Genomic DNA, 15003 nt, shown 5'->3' on the forward strand with positions numbered 1-15003 from the left:
GATGTCTCCAGCAGCGTACAGTATGTACACACACACAGACAGACATCTTTACAGGAAGAAAATGCTGTGTACTGTAAAAATTTACAAGACAAGAAAAAAATAAAGGCACAAGATTTAGATATTTTTTCTCCTTTCTGACTCAAAAAATATTTAAGTTTAGGTCAGTATCTTATCAAAATGTTTATCCTTATAGAAAAGTTCAGTGTTGCAATAAGTAATAATAATAAACTAACACTAAAGTAAAAATTAACTTCAAAGATAATAATAATAATAATAATAATAATAATAATAATAACAACAACAATAATAATAATTCTTTAGAAAACATATGAACTGCCAAAATGAACTGCAGATCATGAGAGGGCAATGTCAAAGGTATTGTTTTGAAATGCATCTGATGTTTTCCTAGATTTTTTTTTTCCTTTAGTGATTAATTAATTGATTTTTGGCAGTGAACAACAGTATCACAAGGAGTGATGTCTGACAAGGTCATCTTGTTATTGCACAGGATTGGTCTTCTGCTTCGAAAGTTTTCATTCATCCTGTTTTATAGGTTTTATTATAATTGAATTATTTATGTGTGCCACAGCTGCTCAAGCTGCTGCACAGCCATAAACCTGGATTCAGGCATTTGCTCTGGCACACATCCTCCCTTACAGCTTCATAGATAAAATGGTTAATTGGGGAAACATGAGAACAGTAAATTGTGGTAATGTGAATGTTACTTAAACTTTGTCACCTCCTTTCCCTCTCCTTCTGGCTTGTCTGTTAGAAGAATGTGCAGCTGCTTTTTTGAAGTCGTACATTTGAGCCCCAATCAGGCTCAAGTCTTTATCACTGTTCCCAGACATCACTGCCTCTGTGAGCAAGAGAATGGGAGACTTAAGTCATCCAACAGGTCTTGATGATTGATTCAGATTAGAAAGTAATCCATAAAAAAAAAAATGTATTTCAAAGGAATGAGTTTGGTATACTGATTTTTTCCCAGTCTCTGAGATTAATGAAAATGAATTCTTCATTCAATTTTCATAGTATGTCATAGAAAAGTAGATGGAACCAGAATAAATGGTATCATTTGTTTTTATTATAAAATTTCATTTATAAGATCCAGCTGACATCCATCCAGTACTATGTGATCTAGATAAGAAAAAAAAAAAAAGGTTGATAACTGACTATGTTAGTGCAGGCAGTGTTGTAACCTGAGAATCACGAAGAAATAAAACACATAAAAAAGGAGGAATAATGAGACAAGAATGAAGAAAAAGAAATGAAGAAGGAAGTACAAAAGTGGAAAGAATAAATGTGGGAAGATAAAAGGGAGAGCACGTACCAAGACTACAAGAAGCTATCACCACCCTGACAGATGAGAGATGAGAGAACAACACGATGCAGTGAGTCATCACAAGACTAACAGAGCCAGAGATTAACAGCAGATTACAAGAGATACTCAGGTGGCTATCACTAAATTAGTATACAAGGGAAGCAGAGGTCACCGGAAGCAAATGACGTGGACAAGACAGACAACCAGCGCATCATAGGAAACTCTGCCTTGTTCCTGATAAGATGCAATAACTGAAGTTACTTGAAGATGAACCTTACTGAAAGTTAAAGGAAAATAAATTGTATGATAGAAGTATGGGAAGATAAATAATGTTACTGAAAATTAACCTTATTGAAAGTTATAGGAAAATAAACCACTCAATCAAAGCATCGGAAAATAAATCTTATAGCAACAGAAGTCTTGTTGGGGGAAAAAGTTGCTCTAACATCACGTGCATATTATGAGGTGTAGGAGATGGGAAGAGACATAAGCAGACAGAGAGACAAGCTAGACAGAGCTGTCAGACCAGAGAGGATCAAGATGGGCAAGCCGCCTGTCACAGTACTAGTACGTAGAGCCAGACAGTTGTAATGCAGTCAGAGTAAAATGTTGACAGAGGGGGATTGGGTATGTGCAGGATGTGTTTTCTTATTGAATATTAGCTGCAGGGTCTGTGTAGGATGTATTTTATCACTAAGTGTTAATTGTGTGAAGTGATTTGAATCATAAGGGTAATGTGAAGTGTCCAAGGTATTTGATAGAATTTGCGTGGAGAGATTAATCCAATTTTTTGTAGTTTTTCGTTGTTGTCAGAAGTTGTATATTATTGTCTGAGTGTAAATACGTGTAAATAATATACATATTAAGTAAATTTACTTAATATGTATTAATTACATATATGCATTTCAAAACAGTACTTTTGACATTGCCCTCTCATGATCTGCAGTTCATTTTGGCAATTATGTTTTCTAAACATTCCTAATATTTGTTTCAATGAGACTCCTGAAACATTATAACATATTAAAAATTAAAAAAAAAACAATAGTGTAATGACTGTATTAACAGGGGAACTCGAATCTTATATGAATAAAAATTCTTTAACAGTTCGCTGAAGATGATACATAATAAAAACAAATAGCACTTTCCTAGCATTGCAGTGCTCCTCTCATTCTTGGCTGGCCTTGCTTTTGTTGTTCCCGGAACTAAACAGACATCTCCATTCTCCTGCCAAAGAAAATAATAAATTCTTATTGGAGAAAGAAGCAAAAACAATACTCCAAGTTATTTATGGAAGTTATGCATTCAATTATCCATCTGACAAATTGAGGATAGGCCAAGTATGGTTAACATTGTTATCACCTCCACTAGTTTACAGTCTCACTTATAAATGTGCTTTTAACTGCCAATACTAATACTGCATGAGCTAAGGTTTCATGAGGATAATACTGAGTGTCAAGTTTTGTGGAGACTTCAGAAGGGAAGGTCAGTTCACCTCCCAAGATGGCTCAAAGTGCTACATCTTGGTCACTCTCATGATAAAAGGCTGGCTGCCAGGTGAACTACGGTGGTATAAAAGTTTGGAGTGGAGCATAAGTCTAAGAAATTGTGTTACTCCAGTTTGAATCCAGGCAGGGAGAATTGGAGCTCTGCTCACCCAGCTGTCCATTCTTCCCACATATTAGTCAATAAATGGATAACTCAGGTAACGTGAAGAAGGCAAACTGCAGAAACTCAGATGTATCCACAGACAAGGAATATCATCCACCACAAGGTCAAAAGGCAGTGAGATGGAGATGAGCACCAAGGCCATGTATACTCGTAGCTATACCATTATTCCAACTTTACTTGAATATTTTATTGCATATATATTTCTTAACACCCCAGCTCCACTGCATTCAATCTCTTTTTCTCTTCTGCTCATGTTCCATGTCTTGAGTCCTATATGTATGCCCAATGCTGTTGATGCCAGTGCTCCCTTTTACAGCCTTCCATATCTAATTAAGTCCTGATGGGCTTCTTCCCACCTCCAGGTACTCTCTTTCTTATATAACCTACACATTTTGTGCATCCATTAAATCACATTTTCTCCTCCACAGTTTAACATCTCATCCACTATCCCATCCACATCTATTGTAATCATACCTCTAACAGCCTTTCTCAGGATGATGCAAATGTTGTTCCTATGGACTGTAACAAAAGAGTGGTCAGCATCAATTTCTCCAGCTAGGTTTCCATCCAGGGCATGAAGCTTTTCCTTTATGCTGGTCCTGTCAAGATGTACATAAAAAAAACATGCATTAATTTTTAAACATTTTAAAAGGCTAATTTTCTGACATTACTCAAAATATAGATATAACTTTGTACATTAAAGTATAAAGATAATGTATAGTGGAATTAAATGTAATTTCAAGAAAAATTATCCCAATCTTTTCCCCATTCAGAATTCCTTATACACTGAGCAGGTCATTCTTATAAACCAGAAGCACAGAACCTACAGAAAATATCCAGGGAAGGGACAAGAAGGATACAGGTTTATCATTATTAGACCAAAGATGAATAAAAACTTTCTGCCATCAACCTTACATGAAGACCAGTTGTGATGAGGACAAGTGACACTTGTACTGCTCCACTCCAGCCAGATGAATGATGACCTGCACAACATCCTCATCCTGACTCCATGAGATCTCTGACGCCAATCCAGTTGTTCTACTAATTCCTATGTGCCTTAAAAGAAACATATCATCCTGCTGCCCAACAAATGTTGACTCTCCTGTCTTGATGCATCCCTGATACTTCTCCTGATCATCTGTCACTCTCTTACTTAGTTCTTCTTCCTTGTCAGCACCATCATAATGATATTTTGGCAATGTGGCATAAACACTACTAAAAACTGTCTCCCCCTTGGATTCTGTGCAAAGACTATGGTTTTGGCATTCATTTTTCAAACTCTCTACACTGTTATATGTGTCTTTTCTGACTCCATTTTTTAATGGAGACATTAATTTGTACATTTCATCTTGCAGAATGCTGACAGATGTGTTGTTGAAAGAACCTGAAAGTTTCTTTTCCTGTACCTTGCATTCAGTTCCTGTTCCTTGCTTCATATGAGATGGTATTTCTTTCTCATCATGCTGGAAAAACAGTGGAAAGTTCCATTAAGAATACAAATCTGGAGTTAAGGAATTACTGAGAAAATACCTGTCTATTGGCTGATGTTATATTGTGCAATTTAAATATACAACCTGTCTTTGCACTTCTATATCTTTGGGGGTGGAGGTAGGGGGGAGGATGTATGATACACTGGTGCATGCCCTAACATCATGCTATATGTATCTTGCCACTCAAAAGCAGACAGTGAGTTGTAATCAGGAGACAGTAAAGGACATTCATGCTATCTGGTGTTTCCCTGTTACACTTCTTCAATGAGCTTCCATCCCTATAGGGACATTAATAGGCAGGGAATACTCTGGAAATGCATCCAAGGAATACAGAGCAAAGCAACTGAAGGTGTAGTGACACTTGGAAGGCCACAATCAGAAGAGAGGGAAGCAAATAAGTATTTCTTTCAGTAAAAACACAGAGATTTCCCATATCTCCTGATTATTCTTCCCTGGAGCTCCAAAAACATGAAAGAAAATTATTGATGTTGAGAGGTAACTGAGCTATGGTTCCCTGCCTCTCCCTGTGACCTGTGGGCATTTATAATTTTTGTTAAATTTTCTCATTAAGATTAGTTTGGGCAGCCTTCCACTATATTCAACAATATTCTCTTCTGCACTATATTATTTTGACATTTCAGTTTAAAGAAATCTTTCATTAGATTTCAAAACTTTCAAAGCCCAATAAACAACAGTTGTTAGACAAGGAAATTAAATATGGACAAGAACCATGTGAACAATAATGAAGATAAGACAATGTCAATTTGGTGTTTTATGTTTCTAAACCTTAAAGTGAGTAGATTTATAAAAATGTAAACATTATTTTTGTGGCAACTGTACAATGTGTTTAGAGGTTAGGGTCATGGCAGATGATCACCATTCTGTATTGTAATCCAAAAAATCAGGCAACTGTCAAAACTCAGGATAATCTGCCACATGGCTAGTGAGAGTTAAAGGTATCACTGAAGACAATAGCACATGAAAATACACAAATTCTTCACAAGTTCTAAAATGTTTTTTTTTATTGTATGAAAAGCTTTTGAGACATGTGTGAAGTTCATAAATGGAATGTATGATAAGCAATTTACCTGGCAGGCAGACACCTGCATGGTCTCCCCATGATCTGCAAAGAACACTGTTGTGCTGTCACTGCTCCTACTGGCCCTGATCACATCTTTACAGTACCTGTGGTGGGACAGCAGGTAATCCAGAAAAATATATGCATAGGAAAAAGAGAGAAAGCCACACAAATACATCCTTCTCAGCAGAATTAGAGCTGTAAGTCAGGTATACTTAAGTAAGTATTAAAAGATATTTCAAACATTTTTGCTTTAACCTAAACATTTATCAGAGCATCTACAAAAGACAAAATTAGAAATACAGTGGGGTCCTAGACAATGAATTCATTTCATATTGATTAACTGTTTGTGGTGTGATTTGTTTGCTATTCAAAACAACAAATGAAAAATTTAATTAGTTCCAAGAAACATAAAATAACAAAAATTAAATAAAATATCCAAAAATAGCAAAAAAGCACATCAAACACATTCAGCCATGTGACGGTAACAGTGCTATTATGCTGCAATTATCTCCTTCATGAGAATTCTAATCAGTTACCTGTTCTTTGTTTCAGTGCTCTTCTAACAATCCAGGATAGGAGATGGTGAGTTATACAAACACTAAATTAACTCTGAAAGTTATGTGGAATCTGGAACAGAGTCCACTAATGGCACATCAACTGTACATTGTGATACTTCATAGTTAGTGGCACTGGTGAGCATGAATGGGTGGGGTGGGCATCAACTTGTGTAGGTAGCATGTATGTTCCTGGGGCCAGCAAGGAGGCAGTTTGTTATTGGGAGATTTGTTCATTATTCAATTGATTATTTTCTTAGTAATCCAGTTTGTTACTCAACCTGTATATTATCCAAACTGTATGCTGTTCAGGATCCCACTGCATGAAGAATTACAAAGATAAGACTTACTTATTACTGGTTACACTTGCAATGCAAGAGGCTGAACAGGGTATAGACCTAAGGCAACAATAGGACTCCACATCCAATGCCTTATGGTCACTTGACCCAAGCCACTCAGCTGAACAACTGATCTCAGCTTCAAGAGAATTCAATCTGAAAAGAATAACAGATAATGGAAATAGATGGGGCTTTTAATCTTCAAGGGACACATTGAAAATCCTTTGCCAAACCTATAGATTAACAGAAAAATTAATAGACTGATAGAAAAATCCAAAACTCAAAATATGTCAAATGTAAACATCTGGTAAGTGTTGCTGTCATTCTGCCAATCACTCATTGGAAGGAGAAATAAATAAACTGTCATGGTATGGTACATATATGCACTCTGCTGCCAATCAATTTCTTTTTCCTCAACTACACACCACATAACATTCAACAGCTGCTAACTACTGTCTGTAAGTAAAACATTGAAACTACACATATCAGTATTTTGATCTCTCTCTCTTTAAAAGTACTTATAAAACACTGGAAAGAATACTTACTCCTTGACTTCATCTGCTTTGATCAATTCTTTAAGTGATACTGCCTCCACTACTTCAGCTTTTATTGTCTGATTGAATGACAGGTCCTCCTGAGGCAGAGCTGGGCAATCAGGTGGTGTGATGGAGCAGGTTTTTTGTTCTTGATGCTGTGGGAGCAAAACTTGTCTTCCTTGGGATATGCTACACAGTGTATTGGCTCTAGATCCAATGACATTATTCTTCTGTTCCTCCCTACTCTGGGTTTCCTCATTTGAGTATCTTTCAAAATAAACTCCAGGATTTGCTGATGTGTTCCCACAAGGATCTTCCTTGACTCTGTCAGCTTGCAGTCTCTCAAGAGACTCGGTCAGAATTTTCCTCCAGGCCTGGCCACACACTGCCTCTGGCTCCAAGGACACACCAGCCTTGGCACAGAGGTGCTGAATGTTTTTCATGTGGGTAGGATTGTCCACCCCAAATTTTTCTGATATCAGCTTTTCTCTCAGTGCTTTTTTCTGTACAAATGTCTTGCCTATTTTGATGAATTCAGCAACTGGATTTAGCCACAAGGTAGAACCCAAAGCAAGGTTAATCCTACCAATAAATCTGCTATCCTTCCTCTTGGCAAAAATGCTATAAACGAAATTGGATGCCTGAAGGGTCCACTCAGGGTCAAAATCCAAGGGCTGAACACGGCACAATAACACTTCAACAACTAAGTGTGGAACTGTTGCCAAATAAGAAGGGAGAACCAAAGCTGATTCTAAATTAACAGTCACCTGCTTTCCTTCATCCACAAGAAATGCATTTATCAGAGTTCCTGCTTCCTTATGATTCACAGAAATAATCTGTGCCCTAGTCCAAATTCCTTCATCCTGAACAGCACACAGCATTCCAGGTTCAGCACTTCTTAGAGATTCACAATGGGCTCTATCTGTAAAGTGATTTTGTAGAGCTGTTTGCAAAGTAGAATAGGAATTGGAAAGATCAACACACTGGGACCCTGCCTGTTCTCTGTACTGCATGATATGCACAAGGTACCTTGAAGCACTCAGGGTATTTATGACCTTAAATGTAACCTCCCCAGATCTTGGTATATTTTGAGGTATGTCAAGCATTTGTACCTCATGTCTAAAGCCACATACAGGTCTGTTACATCTTCCATAGGCCTTGAGGTAATAACACAAAGCTGTGTATTTAGTGTTCTTTCCATTACATACAAGAGCTGCAGTAGCTTTGATAGCTTCTGGAAAACCACAAATTCTATACAGCTCTTCTAGCACTCCTGGAAGCTTTTCAAGAGTAAATTCTGACAAAATCACATGTGATTCACAATTAGTAGATTTTTTAGATAAGTCTGTGACAAAGTTGGCAGACATGAAACTGTACCTGTAAGTAAATGTTGTTAATGAGAGTCCCAGATGTGTGTGGAAAAGCACCTCAGCATTGGCAAGATCATGCCGTAGAAGTGAAATTTCTGCCTCATGACTCACAATCATTGTCATATTTTGCCTCATGTGCCACTCATGTACAAGTTGCTGTACCTTCCACATGTGTGTTGTGCTACTCACAAGGGCACATGACATACCTGCATTATTCATCACTGACTCCAGTAACTCTGCTGAATCATCATTACTGACAAAAACCATCTTTCTTTTGTAGACATAGGAAGTATTTATAAGCTTCATTACCAGGCTGAGAGCCTCAGTTTCATTAGACACAAAATGAATGTGACTTGCTACTCTGGTAGCAATTGCTGCTTCACATGGAGCTGAGATTACTATTAATGGATCAAGAAGAGGAAGCAAGACTTCTGTTAGCTGGCCAAGCAGTTCTGTCCACCTTGAGCTCACTAACACAGCCTGCAGATCTAAGTCTGGGCGACCACATTTCCTTCGCTCCTCGCCCCAAATTGTAAAAATTTTTTTTACTTCCAGAGAAAAATTTTGCAGTATGACCTCTACATCATCAAATACCAGATGGCAGCATCTCTTGAGAGTGGTTGCTGCCCCCTGCTGACTGCCCATTAGCAAGCGCATGAGGCAGGGTGCTGTAGTGAGGAGGATGTCACATCCACTGAGAAGCTGCCTGCCTGTGCTCACCTCCTCCTCATTACCACAGCCTCCCCAAGCTGTCATTATCTTGAAGGATACACTGGCAGGCAGGAGACTGACAATATAATCTGCAACACATCTTGCACTCCTCCATGTACTGCACACCACCACCATCACAGGACCAATCCCTGGAGAAAGCCGCTCACTCATGAGTTTCCAAGAGTCTAAAATGTTAGACAGCAAGGGTACAACATAACCCATTGTCTTCCCACAAAACTTTTCACCAACAATAACTACTGAGGTGCCTTTGGCAATGACTGGCCAAGTGTATGCCTGAAGACGAGTGGCTTTCAGTCCCTTTTTCAGGAGAGCATTTACTATGCTACTATTAAGAACTGAGTGTATCATATCCTTATTTATCATAACTTCTTCATCTGATATGCAATGTTCCCCTGCAACAAACACTCTATACAATTTGGCAATATTTGGTGCTTCAGAATCACCATACTTCTGTGTATTGACACTGCAAGATCCCTCATTCAGGACAGAAGAACACTTGTTTATCCTGACACCTTCGTCATCTAACATAATACTCATGTCAATAAAACCTTTCCCTACATGGCTTTTGCCCAACAAGTTTTCTTCATTGACAACATAAACCTCTGAAATACTCCTTACATTCTTGATAGTGGTTTCTCTCTCATCAAAAGGTTGTGATACATAAAGTTCCTGCATGGGAAAGACACCTACTGATTTCACATTGATATGAGCAAAGTTATCAAATTGTTTCATGGATTCTAATGATTTCATAGGAGGATGCATAAAGATGTCATTTGAACCTGAATAGCCTTTGCGAGATCTGGAAGGTAAAGTTAACTGCTCATTCTCTTTAATGCAAAATGGCTTAGATAAGTCTGCATCACAATACATAAGATCAATGACTGATGCATCATCTAAGGACCCACAATGATGAGTAATAGATTCATTATTGTGTGTTGCCATTTCTTTGTGCAGCTTGTTTTGGATTCCTGAAACTTTATTAACATATGGGGAAGAGCATACATGCCCTTGTGATCTGATTGATATATCATTCTCCAACTGTTCAGGTACCAAAGTGTTCTGTAGGCATGCTGTGTGCTGTGGACTGTTACCTGATGCATTACTACAGCTTTTCTTTCTATCTGACATATTTGCACTTTTGTTTCTGGGAAGCCAAATGGGGATGCTGCTACCATGAGAATATTTTGATGATTTCCAAAGAACTGAACATGTGTCCTCTGAACTGTAATTTTCAGGGTATTTTTTTGAAACACTGCCTTGCAAGTACTGAGGAATAATTTCTTCTTGATCATAAGATGATGAGCTCCCACTCACAGTTTCTATTTGAACTACTTCTGATGGCCTGTAAAAGATAATGGTGGTAAGAAACTGATAAAATGAAGAAATGACAAAGAGAAGATATTACTAATCCTGTCATTAATATGCAGCAACTCAAGGCTTCTGTACAGTATGTAATTATCCCTCTTACCTGAACATCACAGTATTTCCAGGAGTAAATTCCATTCTCTCAGAGTACTGGGACAGTGATGGTCCTATGCAAGGCCTTTCACTTTGTCTTGTAGGCTGCTGCCACTCCATGATGGATGAGGTAATTAATGCCTCACTGCTCAGACACTTTACTTATGATACTAGAAAGATCACTGCCTACAGACCTTCCTGGCTTAATTTCTGCATCAGGCTGGAAAGGTATTGATCACACCATTACAAAATTTACATCTAGATAGTCTCCAGGTAATTTTACATTATTTTCTAAAGGATGCCCTCAAGAGAATGATCTCAAGGTTTTTTTTTTTTTATGCAAAGTGACCTCAGTTCATAATCATTTCCTCCATGGTTTTGAAAATACAAATACAAAGACAATGTTGGTTCTGATCATAGATCAAGAAATGCAAAATGTTACATAAAATTTAAAAAAGAACACTTTTATCCAGTTCATGCAACACGACCATTAGTGGAAAATTATTCAGCAGACTTTGTTTCACATATGAGCAATGATAAATACATCTTTATAGAAGCCATAGTGATGAGTGCCATATTCATAATAGGCTGTTGCCATTTTCCTGCAACTTTAGATTGCCTTTCACTCAAGATTCGAAAAAATAAATAAATAAATAAAAAAAAAAAAAAAAAAAATCCAAGAAAACACCACAGACTATGAACCAAACAACCAACAAAACATTCAGAGGCTTTCCCATTTCTGACAACTAGCAACATTTAATGGGTTTCAACAAACACACACACACACACACACACACACACACACAACTGAAGAGGTTTACATGATTGGAAAGTACAATGAAAATGGAACAAGACCAATGAAAATAAGATTCATGCCACAAACAGCAGCAGAACATGTCTTACAGGAAAACTAGCAAAAGTAGAAGGAATGAGGGGAATATGGATAAAAACAGATATGAACAGAGAAGAGAGAAGTAAACTGAAATGTTGCGATTAGAGTCCCAGTTAAAAAAATGAGGAGAGAACACAAGAACAAGCGAGGAGATTCATTTGGAAAGTTGCAGACATGAAAGTGAGGAAATGGTGGCACAAAGATGCCACAGAAGATCACCAAGCAGAAGCTTAAAAATTAAGTATACAAATATAGCTGGTTTGGTGTCAAACCTATTGGAACTTAAAGACATGGTATGTTTAACAGAAACCAAACTAAAAGAGGAAATAAAGTTGAGATATGCAAAGGAAGGATATACCACATGGAGGAGCGACATAAAAGGAAATGGAGGAGGAGGAGTGATGATATTGGTAAAAGAAGATATTGCTGTTGGGGAAGTGGAATATGGTGATGGAATGGCAGAAACTCTGAGTGTTGTGATTAAGATCAAAGGAACTGAAAAAAGGAAAGTTATTGTGACATACATACCACCAAAAAAATAATGCATGGGAGACCAATAGATATAAAATTATGCAACAAGAAATAGCATAGAGGAAATGATAAGGAAAAGTAACTCTTAGTAGGTGACTTCAACACTAAAGGAATTAACTGGGAGATGGAAACAAAAGAAAATGTTGGGTCATGGAGCAAAGAACTTACGCATACAATAATGGAGAATACAATGAGACAGTGGGTAAATGAAAATACAAGATGCAGAGAAGAACCAACACAGTTGGACTTGGTGTTTAAGAAAACCTCAGAAAGTAGAGTAAGTATGCATTGTCTGAGTCCAATGGGAAGAAGTGATCATGTGACAATAGAAACAGTACTACAGAAGGAAACAGTGTTGGACAGGAAAGAACAATTTAGAAACAGGAGACAGAACTATGCTAAGGCAAACTTTGCAAAGCTTAATAAATTTTATGGAAAAAAATGAACTGGAAAGATATTTGAAGGTAAAGTAGAGCATGAAAATATGAGATATTTTTGAGCAATTATAGAGAGTGCGGTGAAACAATTTGTACCAAGTTATAAAGTGAAAACTAGGGAGCATGAATGGTATAATGCCAGGTGTGTGGAAGCAAAAAAGAAAAAGGACAGGAAATGGAGAAAAATGATGGGAGTGCCCTGCAGTGTGGACACTATTGGAAAAATAAGAAGGTACCATAAGTCAGCCTGGTGTTTGTTTTGTGTCTCTGCCAGCCCCATTGTCCCCTGTGTACATGTACTGTATCATCCACTGGTAAGGACCTAGGGATTCTTGTTGATACAAAATTATGCTTTCATGATCATATTCACTCTTTAGAAATTATAGTAGACAAGATGGCTTCAAATCTTCTGAGGTCTACTGTCGCACTCCTGATATGTCACTTCTCTACACAACACACCTAAGACAAGTGACTGAGTTTTGTTTTGAAGTCTGGAACATGGAGTATATAAATGATATAAAACTACTTCGCGTCATACAGGGCCTGGAGGATTTGCCTCACCATGAGACTATCTACTTAAGACTTATTTTTGGTGTTTGGGAGGTTGCTGAGAGCTGATCTAATAGAATGTTGGTGGATTATGCATGGGCACGCTTCCTTCAGGTATTATACTGCTCTAGCGAGACCGACGTAAGGACTATAGGCCAAACATGTAAATTAGCGCAATCACATTGTTCGCTGGAGTGCTGGAAATGCTTCTTCTCTCTTCACGGTGTTGGAATATTTTACCTCCATTTATGGCTTAATTTGACGATAGTAGTCACTTTAAGCCTGCATGAAAGTCGGCAGGTAATGAGCTCAATGTTATACTAGTATTAAGGGTTTCTCCTATCTACAAAGCACTTTCCAGCATACCTCAATCTTATCTATTCGTTTACTTTTCTTTGACTGGTGCATTCGTTGAAATATACCTTTTCTAGTCTCTCCCTTACAGACCTCCATAAATGATTCCTAGGGAAAGGTCATTCAGATGAGAAATCAAGGTGAGGAATTACCTTGGTGTCAGGCAAGTTGGTCCACCGTCTGTATTTCATCTTTTCACGGTCCCGATGATCTTCCAGCAGTTACATGAATAATAGTCATTGATGTTGCGACACTACAAGCCCCCAGGATCAGCGAGTCCTCTGCACATCCCTCGGTTTGCCGTCCCCAGTCCGCATTACCACCACCACCACCACCTCAGGCCGAACACGTGGACCGCTTGGAGAGTCATCCCAATTTGTGTTCTGGCTAACAGATAAATTATTAGTTTTATTTTATTTTCTTAATAATTTGCTCAGTAAAAAATACTACAATGATGAACTGATTAAGGTTTCAGCAGAAAAACATCCACAAGACACTGCGCATTGCGCATCAATTCACTCAGTACGCAGTGATGATGATGGTGGATCGTATCCGCCTCTGTATAGTTGATATTAAATACGTTCATAGATAATATTCAGAGTATTTTTTTTTTACATCAGCTCACGCTATCAAGAAAAGCAAACACATGTGGAAAATAAGTAGATAATTTCAATAAACTTCTGGTAACGTACTGCACGATCTATATCTCTGTGGTTTTGTTCGATGTGTAAATTACATACATACATACATACATACATACATACACACACACACACACACACACACACACACACACACACACACACACACACACACACACACACACACATATATTATATATATATATATATATATATATATATATATATATATATATATATATATATATATATATATATATATATATATATATATATATATATATATATATATATATATATATATATATATATATATATATATATATATATATATATATATATAATGTATAGGGCTACAAGATTCTTTCCAACGCTGAAATAATTTCAATATGAAGGTCTTAAAAATAAATAAATAAACAGACAGATGAATAAATAAACATATACTACTACTACTACTACTACTACTAATAATAATAATAATAATAATAATAATAATAATAATAATGGCACGCGGGATATGACTGAAATGTTCAAAATCAAGGAGGAAAAATACAATAGCAGTGTGTGAAGCAGCATTTGTGAAGAAGGAAGAAACCGTTTCACGAGGGTACAGCAATTAATTGGATAAGAATCAAGTGAGACATTTTTGTGAGTGACGAAATCATGAAAATTTCCAGGAAAGTGTGTACATAGCTAAAATAATTATAGTTATACTTGATTCCAGGTCGGCACTAGAAACCGAGAAGAAACTTGGCCGAGTAGCTATGGACCAGAAAAGAAATTAGATATGATGTCCAGAGCTGTAATACAAATACAACATGAGCACAACCAGTTACGAAGTTTGAATCTGATCTGCAATAATCATGAATCACGATCTGCAAGACCTGCTTGTGGCCATTTGTAAGAATATATACGAAATAAGCCAACTGGAAGGATATGCTGGTTAAAGTCCAGCTGCTCCCAGTTCCATAAGCATAATAAGCATAATAACTGAAGCGTTTGTTTATGTATATCAAATAGCCCGCAACAAGCGATTGTATATGAAAAATAA

At 37.2% G+C, this 15003-nt stretch overlaps 1 protein-coding gene across 1 annotated transcript in view; it reads right to left on the minus strand.

Annotated features, from left to right (window-relative positions):
* LOC135103508 (uncharacterized) overlaps positions 1-13697 on the minus strand; it is a 14250-nt gene extending 553 nt beyond the window's left edge. Inside the window, exons 1-8 of the mRNA XM_064009906.1 lie at positions 13464-13697; positions 10559-10768; positions 6998-10432; positions 6465-6608; positions 5568-5664; positions 3905-4452; positions 3464-3588; positions 1-2545 (exon numbers count right to left, since the gene is read on the minus strand). The exon at positions 1-2545 is cut by the window's left edge and continues 553 nt beyond it. Coding sequence (XP_063865976.1) covers positions 2487-2545; positions 3464-3588; positions 3905-4452; positions 5568-5664; positions 6465-6608; positions 6998-10432; positions 10559-10668 — 4518 coding nt within the window. The 5' untranslated portion in view covers positions 10669-10768; positions 13464-13697 and the 3' untranslated portion in view covers positions 1-2486. The remainder of the gene's footprint in view (positions 2546-3463; positions 3589-3904; positions 4453-5567; positions 5665-6464; positions 6609-6997; positions 10433-10558; positions 10769-13463) is intronic.
* Between the last annotated feature and the right edge of the window lie 1306 nt (positions 13698-15003).

The sequence above is a fragment of the Scylla paramamosain genome, chromosome 9 (assembly GCF_035594125.1).
Source record: "Scylla paramamosain isolate STU-SP2022 chromosome 9, ASM3559412v1, whole genome shotgun sequence".
Lineage (NCBI taxonomy): Eukaryota > Metazoa > Arthropoda > Malacostraca > Decapoda > Portunidae > Scylla > Scylla paramamosain.